This window comes from Vitis vinifera, chromosome 8 (assembly GCF_030704535.1).
Source record: "Vitis vinifera cultivar Pinot Noir 40024 chromosome 8, ASM3070453v1".
Classification (NCBI taxonomy): Eukaryota; Viridiplantae; Streptophyta; class Magnoliopsida; order Vitales; family Vitaceae; genus Vitis; species Vitis vinifera.
In genome coordinates, this window is record NC_081812.1 from 4,601,525 (window position 1) to 4,625,207 (window position 23,683).

General features: G+C 33.6%; 3 protein-coding genes across 5 annotated transcripts; 1 reads left to right on the forward strand and 2 right to left on the reverse strand.

The window, feature by feature from the left end:
* The first annotated feature begins 2,369 nt into the window (after positions 1 to 2,369).
* Positions 2,370 to 3,236, forward strand: LOC100247863 (ubiquitin-ribosomal protein eS31 fusion protein). Its single transcript, XM_002270134.5, has one exon. It carries the CDS (start codon positions 2,573 to 2,575, stop codon positions 3,041 to 3,043), a length of 471 nt encoding a protein of 156 aa, XP_002270170.1. The 5' UTR covers positions 2,370 to 2,572; the 3' UTR covers positions 3,044 to 3,236.
* An 8,091-nt stretch (positions 3,237 to 11,327) lies between these two features.
* Positions 11,328 to 13,585, reverse strand: LOC104879996 (uncharacterized). The gene is made up of 3 exons (XM_059738834.1): positions 13,129 to 13,585; positions 12,407 to 12,885; positions 11,328 to 12,296 (listed from the first exon to the last, which is right to left on the reverse strand). Exons 1-3 carry the CDS (start codon positions 13,583 to 13,585, stop codon positions 11,328 to 11,330), a joined length of 1,905 nt encoding a protein of 634 aa, XP_059594817.1.
* A 6,002-nt stretch (positions 13,586 to 19,587) lies between these two features.
* On the reverse strand, positions 19,588 to 23,008 carry LOC100252982 (fasciclin-like arabinogalactan protein 17). 3 transcript variants are annotated; one of them, XR_786348.3, is made up of 3 exons: positions 21,509 to 22,973; positions 20,004 to 20,137; positions 19,588 to 19,889 (listed from the first exon to the last, which is right to left on the reverse strand). XR_786348.3 is itself a non-coding variant. In XM_019221776.2 (3 exons), exons 1-2 carry the CDS (start codon positions 22,833 to 22,835, stop codon positions 20,064 to 20,066), a joined length of 1,401 nt encoding a protein of 466 aa, XP_019077321.1. In that variant the 5' UTR covers positions 22,836 to 22,973; the 3' UTR covers positions 19,588 to 19,889; positions 20,021 to 20,063. The 3 variants fall into 3 exon arrangements, 2 of the variants coding, with proteins under 2 accessions (XP_019077321.1, XP_002270321.1); XM_019221776.2 differs by having other exon boundaries at positions 20,021 to 20,137; XM_002270285.5 differs by having other exon boundaries at positions 19,588 to 20,137; positions 21,509 to 23,008.
* Positions 23,009 to 23,683: the final 675 nt, after the last annotated feature.

Consider the following 23,683-nt stretch of genomic DNA (forward strand, 5'->3'; position numbering starts at 1 on the left):
TATTTCGTCATTATTATTATTCCATTAATTTATTTATTCACTTATTCATTTATTTAAAATTCCGTCTTTAAATAATTTTTCAAAATTCCGATTTCCAAATTTAGTTATCTGAAATTCCAATTTTCCTATCTCCGAACTTAATTTTTAGTTTCCAATATTCCAATTCTCGCATTTATTCAGTTATTCACTTATTATTATCATTATAATTTTATTCATTCATTTCTAAAAATTCCGCTTTCGAATGATTTCCAATTTTTATAATTCAATTTTCATAGTTTCTACTTCTCAAATAATTTTCTCTTTTGATTTTTTTTCAAAATTTAATTTCCGAAGTCTCAATTTTCGTAATTTAATTTTTTTTTTAAATCCCAAACTCTCAAATAATTTTCAAATTTCCAATTTCTTTCAAATTTAATTTCTAAAATTCTCATTCTTACATTTAATTTCTAAAAATCCAATTTTCAAATAATCTCTAAGACTCCAATTTTCCCTTGAATAGTTTTCATTTTTGTTTGGTGATACATGTGATATATTATGTTCTCTTTATTGTACACTAACCTCATTTTTATGATAGCGCATTGCTCATTCGCGGCCTAGGTACGCATCCACTCTCATTCTAGTCATTCTCTATGCATGTTTTGATTCCCATATGTGCATGATCGATTTGAGTATCCATTGATTTTCCTATTTATTGTCACATCAGCTTCATTTTATAAGTAGAGACTCGACTTTAAGGACTTAGAGGGGTACTACGGTCTTTACCGTACCTTCCCGCTAAAAAAAACCCGAAACACTTGAAAAACGTTCATTAGTAATAATAAAAAAAAAAAAGAGCTCAACAACTAACTACTAATGGGATGAGAATGATGCTCTCCATTTCATGAAATGGGACAAATTACACTTATGAAATTGCTAAATTGGGAGTCTCATTAGTTATAAGAACTTGGTAGTGTGGCAAGCATCACCATCAAAGAAAGCTTAATTCATTTAGATGAGATTGAAAATTGAAAATTTAAGAGTCTGTTTAGAAGTTATTTTCAAAAACGGTTTTTAGTTTTTTTTTTAAATATATAAAATAAGATATTTTCTAAGAACACATTTTAATGGTTTTTATTTATTTTTTAAAAACTATTTCATAAAATAAATATGTAAATATGAAGAATGATTAAGAATAAAATATTATTTTAAAAATAGAAAATAAATAAAAAAACATTTCAAGTTTCTAAATAAAGTTTTATTGTACGAAATATCAAAATAATTTTAAAAAATAGTTAGTTTTGTGATGTAAGGTAAGGTGAGGTGGAATGGGTTGGGGCAAGGAAGAAAATATCGGGATATATCACCGATATATCGTGTATCGGAGAAGGTGGATACGATATATAGGTAAAATATATCATCCGAAGGAAATATCAGTAAATATCGGCGATATAAGCAAAATATCGATCATAAATGAGAAAAAATCGTTGAAATTTCGGGGATGTATTGGATATATCGGAGATATATAGGTGAAAAATCGGTAAAAAAATTAAATTATTATAAATAAGTTAATTTTAATTATCTTATAATTAAATTTGTATACTAATTAAATATAAAACAAATATAAAGTCATAAATAAAATTATCAATATTTTTAAATAAAAATATTTTGTATCAAAATTTACCAATATTTTTAAATAAAAATCATAAATATATTTAAATAACATAATTAGTATATTTGCACTAATTTAGTTTTAAATTAATAATTTTATTTTATTTTGATATTCAAGTGTAATAATAATATATTGAGAATAAATTAACTTAGTACATTTTTAAATTAGTATAACATTGAATTTAAATTAGTATATTTTTATAATTAATTAAAATATTTTTAATAGAAGTAAGTAAATTAACTTAACATGGTAATATACTTAAATCACATTATTAATATATTTGTAATAATTTAACCTCATAATAAGTCTACATTTACAAAATTCACATTTTTTTTTATCAACCGACACTATATAATTAAATTTAATATTACAAATCATATCATACATATATTAATTTCTTCAATAAAACAACTTCAAAACGTCTATTATACTTCTAATTTCATTTTTAAGAGTTTTTTTTATTTACATTTTCATAAGTTTTGATGAATTTTTTGTTTATCGATATTTTGTGTCAAAATATCTATCGATATATCTCCAATATCTTCAATATATCCAATATATCTAATTTCATTTTTAAGAGTTTTTTTTATTTACATTTTCATAAGTTTTGATGAATTTTTTGTTTATCGATATTTTGTGTCAAAATATCTATCGATATACATATATATCTATATATATATATATATATATATGTATATATTATCGATTTTTTCGTGGAAAGGGCGAAACAATGTCATTTTTCTTCATGTTTTAAAACTATTGCCGATTATCGTTGACGTGTCTAAAACCCCGCATCTGCATCAACCCTCGTAGACCCGCAGCCCACCAACCACATTATAACCCTAACCCTCTAACACACGCTCCACTATATAAATGCAAAGATAATCCTCATCCCTGAAGGCCCTCCACAGAAAAGGAGCCAAGATGCAGATCTTCGTGAAAACCCTAACGGGGAAGACCATAACCTTAGAGGTTGAATCGTCTGACACCATCGACAATGCCAAGGCTAAGATCCAGGACAAGGAAGGCATCCCACCGGACCAGCAGCGTCTCATCTTCGCTGGAAAACAGCTGGAGGACGGCCGAACCCTAGCCGACTACAACATCCAGAAGGAGTCGACCCTCCACCTGGTGCTCCGCCTCCGTGGTGGCGCCAAGAAGCGCAAGAAGAAGACCTACACCAAGCCCAAGAAGATCAAGCACAAGAAGAAGAAGGTCAAGCTCGCTGTTTTGCAGTTCTACAAGGTTGATGATTCCGGGAAGGTTCAGCGGCTGAGGAAGGAGTGCCCCAATGCTGAGTGCGGTGCGGGTACCTTTATGGCAAACCATTTTGATCGGCACTACTGTGGTAAGTGTGGCCTCACCTATGTTTACCAGAAGGCTGGCGGAGATTAGGGGTTATAACTTGAACTACTTTTAGTCCCTGTTTTGCGTTTCGGTTTTGTAGAATTCTAGAGATTATAATTTTGATTCGAATGGATTGGAATTTGACTTTGAACTTAAATGATCTATATATGTTTTAATCATGAATTTTGCGCCGTATGAGGGGCTTATACTGATCTAAATCTTACAAGGGCTTATATTGTTGTAATGGGTTTTTGTTGTTATACTGTGGCTGAGGAGTGTTTAATTCTGTGATTGTTTGGTTTATACCAGTCATGGTAAATGGCTCTGTTCAACATGATTATCGTCTATAACATCCTTTTGGCTGCTGGCCTATTCATACTTAGATGATATATGGATGTCATGAATCTGCCGTGAAGTATGTCATCGTTTTGTTGATCCATTTCATTTTCAACCAAGGACTTTGTATTTCGGTTTTTTTTTTTAACATGCTTTTGGAGATCAATATATAAGCTTAAACCATCGTCTTGTAATATTCTCTAATGTTAAAAAATGTCGTTAACTTGTATTTTGGGTGTTTTATATGGTATTAGATTAGCTTGTTGCAATTGGATTGTTTTACTTTTTATTGTTTAGATGTCTAATGTTGTTGTTGGATTAGTACTTCCATTGGGTTGCTCTCTACTAAAAGACAGTCATTATCAGAGAAATGTCACTAGCTTCATGTGTTAATGGAGAACAATCCTTCCAAAATATCCTTTAAAAGTGGCAAAACACTTGGTCTCTCTGTTTGGATCTTTGAAGCAACAATAGGCAGGAAAGATTCTTTGTTCATCTTGTTCTTCCTGCTATCTAAATGGGGCCTCTGTAATCAGTGAATTGTCCATTTTTTTGCCATCTTGTTGAATCTGGTTACATCTAATATGGATGCAAGATTTACAGACTTGGAACCCAAACTGGTCTTCTAAACTAATATCTTCTACTGTTCAAAGAGTTTCTTCTCTTGTTACCAGCAAGTATCCTTAGTCCTAATCAAGAATTGTTCATGACTGCTGGAAAATATTCAGCTGCTTGCCTGAGAGAACAAGTTCATAATTTATTTGATCAACAATAAAACCTCAAAAAATCCTGTTGTATTCTCTTAGATATTTGCTAAATTTCTCCCAACCTTAACCCTGTAGTCATCATGTCTTTGTAAAAGGATTCAATTTAGACTCATACCATGTTTTAGAAGGCTATTGAGGCTAACGCTTGGAGGCTCATCTCAAGGCAAGGCTTTACAAATTAGCCTTGAGGCTATAGCCTCAATTAAAGGATTATTCAGGTTTACTCCTCACCCTGTCGAGGCTTATAGCTTTGATCCTATGACCTCAATGCTGTTGAGGCCTAAGCATAAAATATCTAAAGGATTTTCAGCCTTTGTAGGCTTTTTGTATATATTTTATAAGAGACTTAAGCCTCAATATTCAATGAGGTTTAATAGGTTGTATCATTTATGCTTTTGTGGACTTCTGATATAGATTTCATGAATTTTGTATTGGGTCCCTACTTTGGTTAAACCTTTTACAAACTAAGGGTTTACTTGACTTTCAATTAACTTTTCAAATGGAAAGGAAAAACAGAGATTGAGAAGAATCAGAGAATTGTTGACTATCCTAGTGGTTGATCTCACATATAATCTAATTATGGATAGACAAAAAGGATGCTGCTACAATTGGTGGGTAAAGAAGAAGGATGGATGAATTTTAACACCAATGGGGAGGAGGATGATATAGCAATAGGATATGTTGAAAATTATTTGGTAAAACCATGAGTGAAAGATAACTTTTATTAGAGAAAAAAGAACTAAATTAGAGCTATTAACAATGAAAAATAACTAATTTAATCTTTATGAAGTTTATGTCTTTTTTATTACTTAATATTATTGTGACTTTGTGCCTTTTTTTTTTATGATAATTTTTTGTTATTTAGGCTTACGGCTCACCTCATTTAGGTAAAAACCCCTCAAGCCTGCCTTTAACCTTTTAAACATTGGACTCATCATGGTTTGCTTCTTTGGAAAGAGTTATGTTTTACTGCTATTGCTTGTGATTTTGTTTAATGGGGAAGGCTCATGGAGTTTCAATACAAGTAATGTGAATACAATTCCTGTGCAGTGAAGATGTTTGCAAAAATAGGTGGATAGAAAATGTAGGCTATGTCTCAATTTTTTTTATCAAACATAGTACGTTTAATATAGCACAACATTCAGCAATTTCTCACTAGTAAAATTATCTTCGGCTGAGATGTGGGCGGGAGAGCAGGAGTCACGTCATGTTCTAAAAATTTGGTTATTTGATCTTCTCCTGCTATTTTGTGAAAATGAGTAAGACAATTGCCCAGATGAAGCCTTCAAAAGAACTTGATACATCTGGTTTCATTTCTTCAACAATCAAATCTATTGCTGGCATTGTTTGAAACAGAATGGCTTCCCTCCTTACCCTTTTTTTCTCTCCTTCCCATGTCACTTCCAGTTTTACTGAAATGGAGCCTTATCAGATTGTGTAATATTAGTTGTCTAAGGCAAATATTATGGATTTAGACAATTAATTCAAAAACTAGGTTTACATGGATGGATCCAAAAAAACCTTTCATTCAACCGATTGATATATATGGGAAGCTTCTTTCCAAATTCATCGGTTTTGCAGAGCATTTTAAGGCACAAATTCTCCATTCTTCCCTTTCTCTACTTGGTTTGACTTGCTTTTGGTATTATAAGTATATAGTTTGTTTTGATATTATAATAATGCTGTGCCTATTAATTTTAATAAATACCACCAACCACATGGGCAATCTTCGAAGCTTGGAAGGGAGAAGACAATTGAAGTGCTGCAACACATGGCCCTTTGAAATTAAATTTAATAAGACTTGAATTAAATTTAATTAATATTATATAAATTAAATTTAGAATGTTTTTTCAAAATCAAAATATAAAATTATTTTAAAAACAACTAATCCAAATAAGTTTTTAGTTTTTTATTTTTAAAGAAAATTTATTAAACACCAATATTTTTGTAAAATACTTTTAAAAATTGTTTTTATTCTATTAGAAATCTTCATTTTCCCATTTTAACTGTGTATAGATGTAAATTAGATTAGAAAATTATGTATAGTTGTAAATTAGACTAGGAAGAATAATCCCTGATTTATAGGGATTATTAGTTTATTTATTTTCTTAACTTCTTTATAAATCTAGGATATAAATTAGGATTGTAACAATTGATACCATAAGAATTTTTTAACACTTTCTCCTCTATGGTATTAGAGCCATTTTGACATTCTTCATTAGCTTTCATGGATGATTTTTGTTCAAGTTTTCAAGCCTAATTCTTTCAGCCTTCATTGCTGTGTGCTTTATTTATTTTATTTTTCATCTTTCATTCATTTTTTTAGTTCAATCTTTGATTGCAATTTTTGGGATTTCATCATGTTTGACATATATGAGACTTTTGCCACACCCGTAGTTGTCTTTGGTGAAACTTTGCCTTATCAAACCATTGAAGAGTTACTTAATATCAATTCAACGTATCAGTTGAATGACTAAAACTATTTCCAATGATCTCAACTAATGTAAACTTTTTTGAAAGGGAAAGACAAACTAAGTCATCTAATTGACATAGGTTTGAGGCCTGAAGATCCAAGTTCAACCAATGGGATGAAGTGGATTCTGTGATCATGGAATTTTATGTTGCACAAAATTAATGACACTTGTATGTTCCTTACCATGGCTAAAGAGATTTGGGAGACAATAAGACAAACTTATTCTAAGGTATGTGGCATGGCTCGAATTTATGAAATCATTCAACCACTAAATAAGGAGAAAAATTAGTGATTAGATTTTATAATCTCATGAAAAAGTCTTTGGTAAGAAATAGATTATTACCAAAGTATTTAAAATGAAATAGTGAAAACATTGCAATGCTAAGAGAGTTTGTTCAAAGGGAACAGATTTTTTAGTTTCTTACTAGCCTTAATATTGAATTTGATCAAGTTGAGTTAAGTCTTGGGAAAGGAAGATTTATCATCCATTATTTGAGTAGAAGAAAGATGACTAGGTATTATGATTAATTCTCAACTAGCTGAAACTTAAACCCCTTGTTACAACAAAACCAAGAGATAGCAATTTCAAACGATGGTAGATATGATTTTTCTATGACTAAGGACAATATTTGGTGCACATATTGTAAAAATCTACAATACACAAAAGAAACCATTGGAAACTTCATGGTAAACCATAGAGTATCAACAGTGCTAGTGGTTTTAAATAAATAGGGACAATAGCTAAGCCAAGTGTATGTCGCTAATGACGAGAATTCTAGAGAGGAACAATCAAAGTACAGAAATATAGAACTTGGAGAATTGAAAAGCTAAAATTTTTTTAGGTTCATTAAAGAAGCCTATGGTGTTTGCTCTCTTGCACATTTCACTACAAGAAAAAAAGATAAACAATGACGTTTTTTAAGTGTCAAGAAAGAGAAAAGATGACGTTTCTCTAAAGTGTCATATTCCGGCCTGTCAGTGTATATATTAGCCAACAATGACGCTTTTAAAAAGCGTCATCTTTGAATAATATTAATAATGACACTCGTATGAGTGTCATAATTGAATAATTTTTATTGAAATATTTTTTTACAAAATTACCAATTTTGACAATTATAAGAACGTCATCTTTGAACACTTGCTATTAAAAATAATATTTATATCCTCTTATTAAAATAATAAATTTCCTGTATAATTAAATAAAAAACAATTAAAAATTATAAACTGAATTCAAATTTTACTAATTAAAATATCTTCAAATATGGATGTAAAATAACTTAGTTTGAATAATTAATATAACTAGTTTATATACAATAATTACATCCAAATTTATTAATCATATCAAAATGTTTCAACAACAATTTCTAAGTCCTTCAATAAAAGAACAAACATGAATGCAATGACGATTAAGATAAACCATAATCTACAAAAACCTAATTTAACCTCTTAATGAGTTAATTGATCGATGTAATCTTCATGGTTTTTGGCATCATGCCTTCATCAACATAATGATTTCTCTTCTTTCAACAAACTAGTTTCCTTTCCAACTTGTAACAAAGATAGGAAGGATAGAAAATTTCTAAATTATACATGCAATGACTAATAAGTATAATTGAAATTATAACTTTTTTCATATGTTTAAGAAAAATATAATAGTTAGAACCAATATCAAATGAAATGTGGAAAAAAATTGACTCACCTTGGCATTGAATTTTAGTTGAAAGCCAAGAACCCATTTTCAATAATGCAGTCAAGGGAAGAGCAACAATTGAACCTAAGGAATCAATGATGATACATGCATCAATATAGATCTCATTAACAATGAATCAAATAGCCTAAAATTGATAACCTAAGGAAATAGATAAAATGAATCATCCCATACTATCCAAGTCAACATACCTTTCAACCCGTTGCATACATTCAAATCAATAGATCGAAAGATCTCAATGCATATACCTTAGTATGGATTTTAAATCTTGCTGGAGGTTGCAAAGAAGGAAGGCTATTGGAGAGTCACTACTAGGCCAAATCAAGATAATTCACTATTGCTCAAAACATACATGACAATGATTTTATTTTTACATTAAGCAATCGTGTTGACAACATTTTCCATCTAGCACTCCCAACCTAAACTTCATCCATCATCATTTCCAAGGTTTATTAGTACCCATGAGCAAGCAATTGTTTTGATTTTATGTATTACTAATTGATATTGTAAGTTTTTATTAGTATAGCAAGTAAACTTTTGCTTATTTACTTCTCCTTATACTAAACCATGGTAAAGGCATTGGATATGGTCCTCATTTACAAATATGGGGTGAAGAAGACATGCTCTATGAGGCACAAGTGTAAATGTTGTGAAGGGTTTGCCTCCTCTCCTATATTTGCATGTCCTCAAGCATCCACCATATTATACCACATCAAGGTATGATGGAATACCATCACCTCAATATTAAGGCAATGACACAATCATAATTTAATTTTTGTTTTCATATTTCTTTTTCACACTACAAAGAAGAAAAACTCCTTTTTCTTTAGAGGAAGAAAAAGTAAAAAAATAGTATAATAATATTTTGATAATACATTTTTCAGTTTTTAAAAAAATAATAATTCTAGACTTATCATTTATATAAAAAAAATTATTTAAATATTTTTACATTTTAGAAAAGAAAAGAACTAAAAAAAGGAAAAACAAAATGAAACTTCTCACTGTTTTTGTTTTTATAATGAAAGGAATTTTGTAAGAAAATAATTATCACTTTTGCTATCAAATAGGATCAAAATAATGCTAAAATTTTTAAAATTTGTGAATGATTAAAAGAATGTCAAAAATTTTTATACATAACTTAGCACTAATTCTTGTTTTTTAAAAAAAAAGGGAAAAATGCTCATACACCCCTTAAACTTTTAACTACCGGTCAAAAGACCCCCTTAACATTTTTATTGGCCAATTTACTCCTTAAATTATTCATAACTGCCAAATTAATACTTCAGTTAGTCACACGTTAAAACACTAACGGAATAAACACATGCCACTCACGTGGCTTTTAAATATAAACTGAAAAACACCCAAACATCCAAAACCCAACGGAAGAGAAGAGAACCAGTCCAGGTCCGGCAGAGAGAGAGAGAAAGAGAGAGAGAGAGACTGCACGCCGTTCATAGCCACTGCCAAGCTTCTCTCCGCCGTCTCGCCGCCCTTGTCCCGACGGCTCCTTGGTGGTTCCGCCGCATTGTTCAATCTGGGTATGTCTTTTTTTTTTTTTCTTCTTAAGTCTTGCTATTTAAATTTTCTAAGAACTTTTATTTTTTTTTAAATCTCCATATGCGAATTTTTATTGTAGAAATTCTTGTTTTGGTTTAATTTCTAGGTTGGGTCTCTATGAAATTCTTGGTTTTTTACTTTCTCCATGTGCCTTTCACCAACTATTGCATTTGAGTATGCCATAGAGCTGTTTGATTAAATGCCTGAGAGAGATATGACTACTGCTAAGGGGGTTTGGTTGCTTGGTTATCCAATTTTCCAAATATGCTGGCCTTCCAAGTTTCCCTTGCAACCCATTTGCAACAAAAACATATCAAACATGAATTATTATTTCTTCCCATTTGCACTTCAATTATTATTTCTTAATTTTCTCCTTCTTCATGTAGAAATCAACCCTAAATATTTCCCTTATTTGTTTCAGCAAATCAGATAATGTAATTTACAAGCTCAAAGAGATGGGAAAGATTGGGGAGAAAGATATATTGCTGATCTGCGATTACTTTAGTAAGCTTGATCGCAACAACTTTGGGAAGATAACACTACCAGATCTTTAGGAACCTTGTGACTGCAAGAATTATGAAATCTGTTTCTATTCTTTAGATGGAAGAAATGTATAGTTACATTTTTTTTCTTCTTCCATTGATACTTGTAAAGGTTTCAAGTCATATAGGAGAAATGAAAAATAGAAGCCAATGGGATATGTCCCCCTTCTGTTATAGGTTCTCTTACAGCCATTAAATTGAGAGGTTGCTATGGAGGGTTTGAGTTGTGTGATGTAGATTTGACACTGTAATAATTCAAGTAGTCAACAAGGAAAGTAAACAATCTTGGGATGATCTTACTTCTTCTCTTTATTTTGATTCAAGTTGTATGAGTGATTTGGTTGATGCATACTTCTTCTCTTTATGCAATAACCACCAAAAATGAATGTGTCCCAATCTGCCATGAATTGAACTTTATGCAATAACTCTAAGAAAATAAATCAATAATTACACTTTTCCAGCAATATTGAAAAACAAAAGTATACTAGCTCCATCAGTATTCTTAAAAGGATCTCAATATGCCATGAATTGAAATATCAAATAAGTGTTCACAAATGGTATATTGTTTGCCAAAAAAATAACACTCAATGAATCAATAATTACACTTTCCAAGCAATATTGAAAAACAAAAGTATACTGGCTCCATCAATATTTTTAGAAGGCTGTGTATCACTAAACAAATTATTGAACTAAAAAATTATTTATCTTCTTGCTGCCACTAAACCTTAGCCTTTCCCTTATCCTTCTTACTTCCACTAGTGTTGTCCTTTGTACGACTTTGACTTGACTGTTGAGTACCTATATTTGATTGCTGAGTACCCTATAAAAAGCCAAAAAAGTTGAAAAAGTTTAACAAAGTAGTACTTGAAATTTGGATGAAAAGTTCAACAAAGTAGTACTTGAAATTTACCAATAATTTTTTACTCCCTTTAGCTCCAGATGTAGATGATTATTCTAATTGCCCTTTCTTTTTCTTTTTATAAGCCTTCTTGTTGGGGTTATCAGGAGCTTTACAAGTTCTTTGATTATGGCCCCACTGGAAACAATTCCCACATTTCATGGCAGTTCCTTTCTTGCTCACCCTAAATGCATTAATAGGTTCTCCTGCCTCCCTCTTTCTTACCTTCTTATGCTTGCCTACTTTCTTTGTAAATTTTGGGGGCTTGATTAGGTCATAGGGTGTTTTTGGCCATTGTTCATGGCTTGGAAGTGGGCTTATCATCCATTGGTAACAACTTAGGAATGTCTCCTTAGTGTAAGCAATGTCTACATAAGTCTCAAGTTGCTCTCCATGCTCAATTATTGCAGCAGCAGCATGAAAACATAGGATTCCACTCAATCCCCATCTCCCACAACCACAAGTCCTCTCATTCAAGTCCACCACATATCTTCCACCATAAATATACTCCACCTCATATTTGGACTCTCCATTCCAACGAGAAATGCAATGTCCAACCTCGCTTTTTATCCTCTCAAGCTTCTTATAGATTCTTGGACAAACCCTCCATTCATACCTTCTCATATGATCTCTTTTGGTTTGCAACCTTTGCATCAACATCACTCTTATGATCTCCATCATTGTCAACACTGGTTTATCCCTAGCCTCCAAAATCCAAGCATTGAAAGACTCTGCTATATTGTTTACTAGATTGTCACTCTTGCTTCTTGGATTAAAAGCATGTCTGCTCCATGTTCTCACATCTAACTTCACAAGCCACTCATATGCCTTCACATCTAGCTTCTTCAACTCATCCATGTGGAAGTCAAAAGAATTCTTTGTTGTTGCCCTAGCAGCACTCCACATTGCATCTTTGAGTACCTTCCCAGGAAAATCCTTCTTGAAATTTGCATGTAAATGCCTAACACAAAATCTGTGCTCTGCATTAGGCATCAAATCTTTAAAGGTCTCTACTAATCCCTGCCATAAAAAATACGCAAATATACATTAGTTATTCATATTCAGGTTATAGATCATGATATTTTTAAAAAATAAATAAATAATTCACATGCACATTAATTGTTTCTTGCCTTCTGTCGGTCTGAGATAAAGACCCATCCATTCTCATCCACATGTCCAATGTCATCCAACAAGCATTGTAGAAACCAGGTCCAAGAGCTTTTATTCTCAATTTCAACGATAGCAAAAGCGATTGGGAAGATATTATCATTCCCATCCTTTCCAACAGCAACCAACAACTGTCCACCTGTTGTCCCCTTCAAATGACAACCATCTATCCCAATAAGTGGCCTACAACCTGCTAAAAATCCCCTTTTGCAAGCATCAAGACAAATATACATTCTCTCAAACACATCATTCGTAGTTTGTATCTTCACTGTGCTACCCACATTCCACTTCCTAATAGCAGTTGCATAGTCCCAAAGTCTCTCATACTGCTTCTCCTCAACACCATGTATCATCTTGAATGCCATTCTCTTAGCCTTATAACATTGGTCCAAAGTCACATCAACTTCATGGTCCCTAAACACTGCACCTTTCAATGCATTTGCTGTCCAAGTATGATCATCTCTAAAGAATGGCAAATATTTATTGGCTAGCCACCTTGAAGAAATCTTACTATTCTTATGATCCTTGCCACACGTATGAATGCTTTTAAAACTTTTGATTTGAAAGGCATCTCCCATTTGTGTTTGGGATGCATGTATCTTCCAACCACATTTTTTTTTACATACAGCTGTCACTCTCCACTTATCATTGTGCTTATACTCAAAATCATGTTTTTTTTTAATACACCACTCCTTTAGTGCCTCCTTGAAGATGACATGTGATGCAAATTTTTGATCCTTCACTAACTGTACATTCTCCATGCCAATGCGCTGGTTAAACTCAAGGAACCTAGGCCTTGAATTCCCTTCATCATCAGATGACCCTTCTGCATTCCTTAACTCATCACTATCCCCATGATCTGAATCTCCTTCACCATTCCAAACTCCCTCAAGCTGCTTGCCTCCAATTGCTCTATTGATTCCATCATCCTCCATACCAAAATCTTCAATTATATCATCATCAGATTCAGAAAAATCACTCAAATTGTAATCTTCGTCATCCTTGTCATCCTCCACATCAATTGGAACATTAACAATTTCAGATTGGCCATCAGCCTCAATAAAATCATATTGGGATTGAGGGGCTTGTACATTTGGCATAGAAGGTGAATTTCCAGGGAGTGATAGTGGACTTTCATCCATGGCTACAATACAAAATTAACAAGAACATTAATAGAAGAGCTGGAGAAAAAATAATTAAAAAAAAAAAAAACAATATAGAGAATAGTGAGAAAAAAAATATAACAATTTGCTCATGCACATGTGCATGATTGCTGCTAGTTCAATTCACATAATTCAAAATATTACAACATGCTAGCTTAGTCAGTAGACCATATGGCTGGAATCATTACACCGAGACTCAGTATCTTTAACACTAACCAAAAGCCATATCTTTAACAGTAAACTATATATTACATATTAATATTACTTAGCTGCACCCAGCATCTTTAGGGGAAAAAAAAAAAAAATGCACCTAGCAACAGTAGAAAAATGTAAAAATTAATAATATTCTTTTAAATGGATCCATATTCCAAAGTATTTAGAAACCTTAAATCAGTTGAGTTACAAAGACATTCGGTGATCAAATTCCCTCTATCCCAACTAATGAATTATCATAAAAAATAAACTTATTTGGATCAAACTAGGTAAAATCTTTAGTGACTTAATGCAAATTTTGAAACTATGTTTATGATTTTTCAGTATCAACTGCTTCGTCATTGCAAATGTTGCATAAGATGGCTGTTAAGACATTAAGACCGTAAGGCTTACTTACAAAGTGACCTTGCCTGAACATATGGAAAAACTACATTATCTTCTCATAATAAAAAAAGAAAAGTGCTACACTAATTCTATAGTGTAATTAGACATGGCAAGTTTGGACCAAACTGGAACACACTAAAAATACCAAGGGATTCATAAACAGGATTTTGGATGTTCATGATCAATCCTTATGTAGCTCTGCATTATTTCTTGGATGGATACAAGGCATATTTGCAAGTGACAAAATTAATGAAATTTCTCTAATTGAAGATTTAGTTATTGGCTTCTGGATCATTACAGAACCAATTATTGTGTTTGATATTTTTTTGTAGCAAATGGGTTGCAAGGGAAACTTGGAAGGCCAGCATATTTGGAAAATTGGATAACTAAGCAACCAAACCCCCTTAGCAGTAGCCATATCTCTCTCAGGCATTTAATCAAACAGCTCTATGGCATCCTCAAATGCAACATTTGGTGAAAGGCACATGGAGAAAGTAAAAAACCAAGAATTTCATAGAGACCCAACCTAGAAATTAAACCAAAACAAGAATTTCTACAATAAAAATTCGCACATGGAGATTAAAAAAAAATAAAAGTTCTTAGAAGATTTAAATAGCAAGACGTAAGAAGAAGAAGAAAAAAAAAAAAAAGACATACCCAGATTGAACAGTGCGGCGGAACCACCAAGGCGCCGCCGGGACAAGGGCGGCGAGACGGCGGAGAGAAGCTTGGCAATGGCTATGAACGGTGTGCAGTCTCTCTCTCTCTCTCTCTCTCTGCCGGACCTGGACTGGTTCTCTTCTCTTCCGTTGAGTTTTGGATGTTTGAGTTTTTTTTAGTTTGTATTTAAAAGCCACGTGAGTGGCATGTGTTTATTCCGTTAGTATTTTAACGTGTGACTAACTGAAGTATTAATTTGGCAATTGTGAATAGTTTAAGGAGTAAATTGGTCAATAAAAAAGTTAAGGGGGTCTTTTGACCAGTAGTTAAAAGTTTAAGGGGTGTATGAGCATTTTTCCCAAAAAAATAAAAAAGAAAAGAAAATAGAAAATGTATCCAAACCAGCACTTAACTATTAAAATTCTAATAGTGTACCCGGAGAAAGACCAAAAACCAAAGGGTGAAGAGCGTTAGGGAGACAGAATCCAAGTATCAGAATTGGGCTTCCCTGCAAGTTAGTTAACAAAATTATGGCATTTAATGAGTTGTGTTTCTAAAAGAAAAGAAAATATTAACCTTTTTATTCATCACAAAAAATTAGGAACTTAATTATTTATCAAAGCTAATAACATAATTCATATATGATCCAAAACTATATGAAGTTAACAGTCTTAGTTATCACTAACACCTTTAAGAAGCTCTAAAATCAAATCTATATTTGATAAGTTAATTTGAAAAAAAAAAAAAAATTAAAGAATAAAAATTAAAATTAAAAATTTAAAGGTTTATCTATATTTTTCAAATTCTTTGGAAATTTCGAAATTTAATTTTTTTTTTTTAGTTTTAATTTTTTTTTAAAACCTTATAACTTTTTAATTAAGCATTTAATACATTCAAATCCTTAAAAATTCCCATGACAAAAATAATTGGATTGAATCATTTATTTTTTATGTTGAGGTTGACAACTCTAATTGCAACTTCTTTTAATATTCATTCTCAGTAGATTGAACATCATGAAAAAACAATAGACCTAGGAATCTAGCACTATATAAAGCTATCTAATTACATCATGACACTATTGTTTGAACATCCAGCAGGCAAAAACATCTTAACTTCAATCTGTTTAAGATACATGGAAGAATTATTTTAAACATTTAGCAAATAGTGAATTCAATGATCAGTTATTTTAGACTTACAAATTGATAACCAGCTTGAAATTTATGTTTTCTATCCAAAACATCACAACCATTAATGCTCCATTTATCTCAATAAATATTTTATAAAAAGTAAAAAATTTATTCATGGATTTTGAAAATTTAATGAAGAAATCCCAAATTAGAATCAACATTCTTAAATTGTTCAACATAATTCAACACTTAATCCTTCTTTTGTTTCCTCTATATTACTTTTGTACTTTTCAATTTCATTTGTTCTAGGTTTTTCCCTAATTATACTTATATTTGTTAAATAAAGAGAGAATATAAGAGTCAAGTATCAACATTATTTCATCCTTAAGTTCCCAAATTATCCCTCATTATTCCTATATTTGTTAAATAAAGAGAAAATATAATAGTCTAAAATCAACACTATTTCATATCTTAAGTTCCCGAATCATGAAATTATCACCATGCCACAAACATAACAATGAGAAAAAAAAAATGTATTTACAACAATGCAACTCTTTTTTATTTGAATTTACAACAGTTTGTTCTAGAAAATGTATTTCCCCATGACGAAATAGATGAAGAAATCTATATGAAAGTTCTTCTCGATTTTGGAGGAAGTTTAGACAAGAATAAGGCATAGTTTGGAAGATTTATAAAGGTTATGTTAGCTTTAGGGTTTAAACAAAACCAAGGAAATAAAACTTTGTTCATTAGAAATTTTGATATAAGGGGAGTTACACCTTTATTGGTGTGTATTGATGACATAATTATGATCAAGAGTGATCCAAAAGAAAAAGAGGCATTTTGACAACGTCTTGCAGAGAAGTTTCAGATAAAGGATTTGGGCAAGCTAAAGTACTTTTTAGGAATTAAAGTGGCATAGTTAAAAGAGGGAATTTTTGTATCCTAATACACATATCTTGACTTGCTTAAGGAGACGGGAAAGTTTGAATGTAAATTGATAGAGACTCTAATTGAAGCAAATCATAAGCTTGGTGGAGCATTACAGAGTGGATTGAGGTGTGTATCAAAGATTATTGGGATGATTGATTTACTTGTCACAGGTAAGACCAGATATTGCCTATTGCCTATGTCATGAGTGTAATGAGCCAGTTTATGCATGATTCAAAGGAGGTCCACTTACAAGCTATCTATAGGATTTTACAATATCTTAAAGGTAGCTTAGGAATGATAATTCTCTTTAGAAAAGGTACAATTTTGTTCCTTGAAGCCTACATGAATGTTGACTATGTTGGATCAATGGTAAACAAGAGATCAACATCAGGTTACTACACCTTTCTTGGAGGAAACTTAATGACTTGAAGAAGTAAAAAAACAATCAATTGTAATGAGATCTATGACACAAGAAATTTGTGAGCTATTATGGCTTAAAATTACTCTTGAGGGCCTACGGATTAAATTGGATGGACCCATGAAAAACCTCTCATACTAACACCAAAGACCACAGAAGCAGAAAGTGAAAGACAGAAAGCAAAGCCAAAACAAGTATCTGAACCACCCAGAGCTTGAAGAAAGGAAAGACCTAGAGTATGAAAAAAAATCCTGCCCAGGTTGTTGCTTCAATCCCATGTTCATCCAATTCAAATTGGGTTTTTGGACCACACTAATTCCCATCCATTTTCTCTGTTGGCAAACACTCCTGATTTCTTCCTGCCAATAAATTTTCTCTTCTTTCTCATCTCCCTTCTTATTCTAAACTTAGGCATGTGTGTTATGAAATATATCAGCGAAAAATTCCTTACATCTGTTTCTAATTTTTATTTTTTTTATTTTTTTAAAGGTGGGTGTGGGAATTGGAATGATTGGTAGGCGAATAAAATACTGTGGTTCAGGTCAAGTCCCATGTTGGCAACACCCGCATCCTCCAAACCCTATTATTAACCTCCCTCCTCTTTTTTATCAAATCCTTTCCATCAAATCCATTCCGTGAGTCATGCATGGATCCCAATTACTCCATTCATGGGAGGACCCACTCTCTTTAGCTTTTGCACACAACAGTGGGTGGTGACCGACTATATTCTACGACAAGGTATTCCATGCGTGTAGAGATGAAGAGAATCGGAAGAATGAAAATTTTGGATTAAAGGGCGGTTAGTATTCCAACGACTTCAACACTCTCAAGCTAAGCTAAGAGACACCCATGTTTCAAGTACTTTTGACAAGAGTACGGTAATTTTAAAAAATTATTCTTAAATTATTGTAACAGAAAAAGTTATTCCAAATGTATGGTAGTTTTTGCCATGGAGAGAGGGCACGGATAAATTTTTTTTTAAGCAAAATCGTCTTTTGAAAAGACGATTTTAAAAAAAAAAATTAACGGAAATAAAAAAAAAATTCAAAAGAGAAATCGTCTCTTGAAAAGACAAATTCCCATTAAAAAAAATTATTACAAAAAATTGGAAATGATTTTCCAAACTAAATTAAAAAAAAAATTGAAAGATGATTTCCCATTAAAAAAAAAAATTCAAAGACGATTTCCCATTAAAAAAAATAATATTACAAAAAATTGGAAATCCAAACTAAATTTTGTAATATTAATTTTTTTTAATTTGGGATTTTTATTTTTAAAAAAATTATTTTTTGTAATATTAATTTTTTTTTAATGGAACGATTTTTTTAATCAGAAATCATCTCTTCAAGAGACGATTTCCCTTTTGAATTTTTTTTTTTAAATGGGAAAATTGTCTCTTGAAAAGATGATTTCTTTTTTATTTTTTATTTTTTAAATTAATTTGGATTTCCAATTTTTTGTCATATTAATTTTTTTTTTAATTTGGGATTTTTCTAAAATTTTTTTTTTGTAATATTAAATTTTTTTTAATGGAAAATCGTCTCTTCAAAAAATGATTTCCCTTTGAATTTTTTTTTTTAAATTAGTTTGGATTTTCAATTTTTTATAATATTAATTTCTTTTAATAGGAAATTGAGACAATTTCCCTTTTGAATTTTTTTTTCTTTTTTGGATTTCCATTTTTAATTTTTTTTTTTATAAAAAAATTATCTTTTCAAAAAGCAATTTTGCTTAAAAAAAAATTTATCCACGGACCCTCTCTCTTACATGACAAAAACTACCATACATTTGGTATCACTTTTTCTCCTCCGTTAATTTAAGAATAATTTTTTTAAATTACCGTACTCTTGTCAAAAGTCCCATGGTTCAAGAGAACACTAGTTGGGGCAGGCTGCCCTCCAACCCACGTCCCTCCTCCCTCCTTCAAGGTTTCCCCTGTGAATTGCTGCTGGGATCTTACCTTGTAACAATGAGTTCCATTTATTTAAGAGAAATGGCAAAAACCCACATCAACCTTAAAGAAAACTAAGCCAACGATTCTTAATAGAAAAAAAATCGGGTTTAACCAGAGGAATCATTGACAATTATTAGAGGAATAAGACGGTGGCCCCTCCTACCCTGAGAAACTATGCACCCAAGCTGTCCTACACGACAAATAGAATCAATGAGACAAAAGCACCGCCACCCACCAGCCACCACCATTGCTGGCAAATTACACCACCAAACCAAATGAAGGTCCATGTCCATGCACACATACAAAACCCATTCTTATTTAATCAATAGCTAAAACAAAAATATCAAACAGAGGAGGTTTATATTTGACTCACAAGGATCCCATCAGCCAAAAAATGACAGTGAGTTTCGGTGGAAGACAATGGTGTTCCAGTGGTGATGAATCAAACACAAACACAAACTCAGTTGGGAAAAAAAAAAATATAAATGGATATTGATAATTACAGTATTCATAACAAAATAACAGTAATGAACTTTCTCTTCTCAGGGTTTCCAAGCAAATCCAGCACACATCCCCTTCAGCATCTACGTACAACTGCAAGATTTATAACCCCACATGCACTTTTAGCCTAAGAATCCAATGGAGCTTAAACCAAATTACACAAATGACATATATGGTTGATGGCTGCGTAAAAACAAATGAATTTACCCTTTCTTCATCTTTACATGTTTCATATTTTGTTTTGTGAAATTGGGGAGGAGAGTGTTTTTATTGACAGGTAGTGAAACGAGAATCTTGACCAAACGCCCCTAGCATCCTACATGCAACTTCCATCAATTTCCCTGTCACATACACAATTAAATGTAAGTCAAATGCATACAGAAACTGCATTTATATTGCATAACAGAAATAATTAATTAAGAATCATATATTGAATCAATCACCTAATGCATACATATGTTTCATAAACTTATCTATATATTATTACCTACATCAAACTACTACCAAATCAAGGTCAATTCATATAAAACAGAGGGCAACAGCTACATAATTTTTTTTTTCTTTTTTGATAATCATGGATGTGTAGGCCAGCTTACGCGCACCTCAACTAATCTCATGGGGCCCTAAAGTTAACGACTGGGTAAACCTCCAGTGATCCTGAGGGGACTTGAATTGGTGACCATTAGGGAGCAAACCCAAGGCCGAACCAATTGAACTGCCCCTCAGGGTTAATAGATACATTAATTATCATGCCAACTCTTCTCTTTTTTCTTCCTTTTTTTCCAGGTGGAATATTTCATGCCAATTGATCATGCAAAGGATTTTTTGCATAATATATTCAGAGTCAAATGGAGGGGATATCATTTATATACAGGCAGTTGAAGTTGCATATGGTGGTGAGCAAGAAAAGAAATCATGGATCACAGCTGGGGTAAGCTGGATTTTGAGGCTACAACCTGTTGCAACATAGTTCCTTGTTAAAGAAGCATCAACAATTCCTTAAAAGCACCTTTCAGATCATGTTTTCTTTCTTGTCACTTTGTTATGTTAGATATGTGTGTGTCTAAATATATATATATATATATATATATATATATTCATGATCACGGATCCTATCATCTCTCCCCCACAAATCCCCACCCCACTCCTAACCTTCCACCCCCAAGTGACAAAAAGCATTTTATTTGGTAATTCTACAATTGAACCCCCTTTTACCCATTCACACCCTCCAATTTCTAATTTCTTGTTTGCTTCCTTTCCCACAAAAGAGAAAAGCACAATCAGATGTGCCAGTTGTGGGTGAAGTCTCTCGAGTCTCCTAAGATCAAATCAAAGACCTCAAAAGTTGAGTCAAGGTGGATGCTACAGAGACAGCTACCACCACTAAATATGGGCATATGTTTATATAAAAGGATGGAGAAGAACTCGTCAAAAGCAATGGAAAACGAGGCTCGATGCCATGATTCCAAGTTACCCACTAACACCACTAACTACACCATCAATTAACACTCAACTCAATGCCCATCTCTCACGCTAGACTATGACCTTTCGACATAAACCTAAGGCCACGTTTGGCTGTCTAGGAAAAAGAAAGACTTCCTACTAATCCACATTTTCACCCAAGCAATTTTCCTATCCTTTCTCAAGAAATATACAGCATTCCATATGGCAATGTGCAGTGAAAATTAAAACAAGACGTAGATAAAAAATACCTCTCCTGGGCTTGGCAACAAGCTTGGTGACCCGACTCGTTTTGGCTTCGAGTTTGGTCTCCTTCTCCTCCGCCGGGAATAACACGCCGTCTATACCCTGAACTGAAATCCGGCCGTCGGTGTAAATGTCGGGGTCAAAAAGATATGCTGAGCCGTCGCCTTCTCCGAATTTGACCGATCCATCGGCCTCCTGAGCCACAACTTTGTGCGGTAAACGCAGCGTATCGTATCGGACTTTCCCGAAGCGTCTCACGGCATTGTACATACTCTCTTCCGTCTGGTACTCCGGCACCAGATGATAGTACATAATCTGCTCCGGCGCTCCCGGCTCGCTCAGTTGGTCTGTGGTGAGCTTCGCCATGGCCTCGTCGTTGGGTGCCAAGACTGTCAAAACATAGCCTTCAGAGACTAATCGGCCCATTTCGGTGGCGAGAGAGGTGAGGTTGACGAGAATGTCCGCCATTTCGTTGTACCCGCCGTAATGTAGTAGAGTTTGGATGAAGTCCTTGACCTGGCTCTCGCCGTCGAAGTGGCCGCGGGGACCGCCGGGCCCAGGCGCCGGCGCTGGAGCTAGGGAGGGTCCAGGGGCCATGGCGTCGTAGATCGGAAGCACCGGAGGGGCTCCGGCAGGGACCGACACTGGCTTTTTCAGGCGGTGCGTCCTAGGATCAACCTCCGGCGCCCCCTCTGGCAGAACGGCAGAAATGGACCGGAGACTCCTCCTGCGGTTAAAGTCCTCCTCGACGGACCGGGGAATCAACAGCCTCTCGATCCCGTGAATAACCCCGTCGGGCCGAAGAACGGCGTCGGGTTGGACCACCGCCGCCAGATCCACACTCCTCACACCAGAACCCTTACTCTCCAAACGAAGCCGATCATTGGACAAGGTGCTATGCGTGGGGTCTCCGGAAAGCCCCTCCGGCCACTCACCGGAACCAATACGGTTAGGAATGATATGAAACAAGAGAAGAGTCTGGAGAGACTTGAGATTTCCGGGCTCGAGAAGAAAGCGCTTGAACTCAGGGTCAAGGTCACGCTCCAAAGCCTCGTTTCTTGGGGCGAAGATGGTGATATTGTGTTTGCCGACAGCGTCCTCAAGGGTGGGCAAGAGGAGGGCTTTCTCAACAAGCTCCGCGAGCTCGGTATAATGGGAGTCAAGAAGAGCAACGAGGACAGAGTTGGAGTTGATTTGAGGAGAGTTGGAGGAAGAAGAGGGCTTCCTGGGCAATGCAGAAGAATGGGCATGGGTAGAGAGGAGGAAGAAAGAAGCGAGGAAGAGGATGTTGATCATCTTGAGATTGGGGAAGCCATAGATGTGATAATCCATGGCTCAAAGCCCTGAGAAAGATGGACTGTTTCTCTGTTTTCGGGAAGAGAGTGGGTGGGTTTGGGGGAAGAAAGGAGATGATAAAAGAGAGAGTGAGAGGAGAGAGGTGGAGGAGGCATTAACGACTGAGAGGGAGAGAGAGAAAGGGAGTAAATTAGAGTTAAGAGAGAGAAGCGAGGGAGACAGGCTGTAAGTGGGGACCACATGGGACTTGTCTGTATCATTACTCTCTTGCGCCTTTTGTTTAGTTGTGGTGGCTCTTGTTAGCCGCCGCGCCAAGCTGCTTCTCTCTTTCCCCTCTCCTACCAGTTACCACTCACACCTCCATTATTAATTTATTTATTCTCTTTCCACCCCACCCCGTCATCAAATAACTCTCATTATTTCGTACCTTCAATAATCTTAAAATTTTTACTTTATTATATTAATACTTAATCATTGTAATTAATAGAAGAAATTATTCAAGTGGGTTGCAATTTTTTATACCAATAATTACTTAAGAAAAAATAAATGAAATATTTCAAATAAATATTTTTTGAAATATATGTATATAAAGTCATAATACATTTTATTAATACTTTATTTATCCTAACTTGTTCAAATATTTACAATTATACCATTATGCATATATACAACCTCGAGCAAAAGATTTTTTTTTTTTTCTGTCATGTAATGGCATAATTGTAAATAATAATACCATTAAGGATAAATGATAGATATAATGAGAATGATTATCTAACCGTCGCCATGCAAGCAACAAATGGCAAGGCATATTGTTGACATTACACTACCCGTCCCAACCTTCGTTTAGCACCACGCCACCTGTCCTTTGAACCTTGCTTTGAGAA

Excerpts from the sequence above, each read along its gene's own strand:
- LOC100247863 (XM_002270134.5), top strand. The coding sequence starts at position 2,573 with ATGCAGATCTTCGTGAAAACCCTAACGGGGAAGACCATAACCTTAGAG.
- LOC104879996 (XM_059738834.1), bottom strand. The coding sequence starts at position 13,585 with ATGGATGAAAGTCCACTATCACTCCCTGGAAATTCACCTTCTATGCCA. Across the intron at positions 12,886-13,128 it reads GGAGGCACTAAAGGAGTGGT|CAAATGCATTGAAAGGTGCA; the intron begins GTATTAAAAAAA and ends ATACTTGGACAG. Across the intron at positions 12,297-12,406 it reads TTATCTCAGACCGACAGAAG|GGATTAGTAGAGACCTTTAA; the intron begins GCAAGAAACAAT and ends TTTTTATGGCAG.
- LOC100252982 (XM_002270285.5), bottom strand. The coding sequence starts at position 22,835 with ATGGATTATCACATCTATGGCTTCCCCAATCTCAAGATGATCAACATC. Across the intron at positions 20,138-21,508 it reads TGTTGCCAAGCCCAGGAGAG|GGAAATTGATGGAAGTTGCA; the intron begins GTATTTTTTATC and ends TGTATGTGACAG.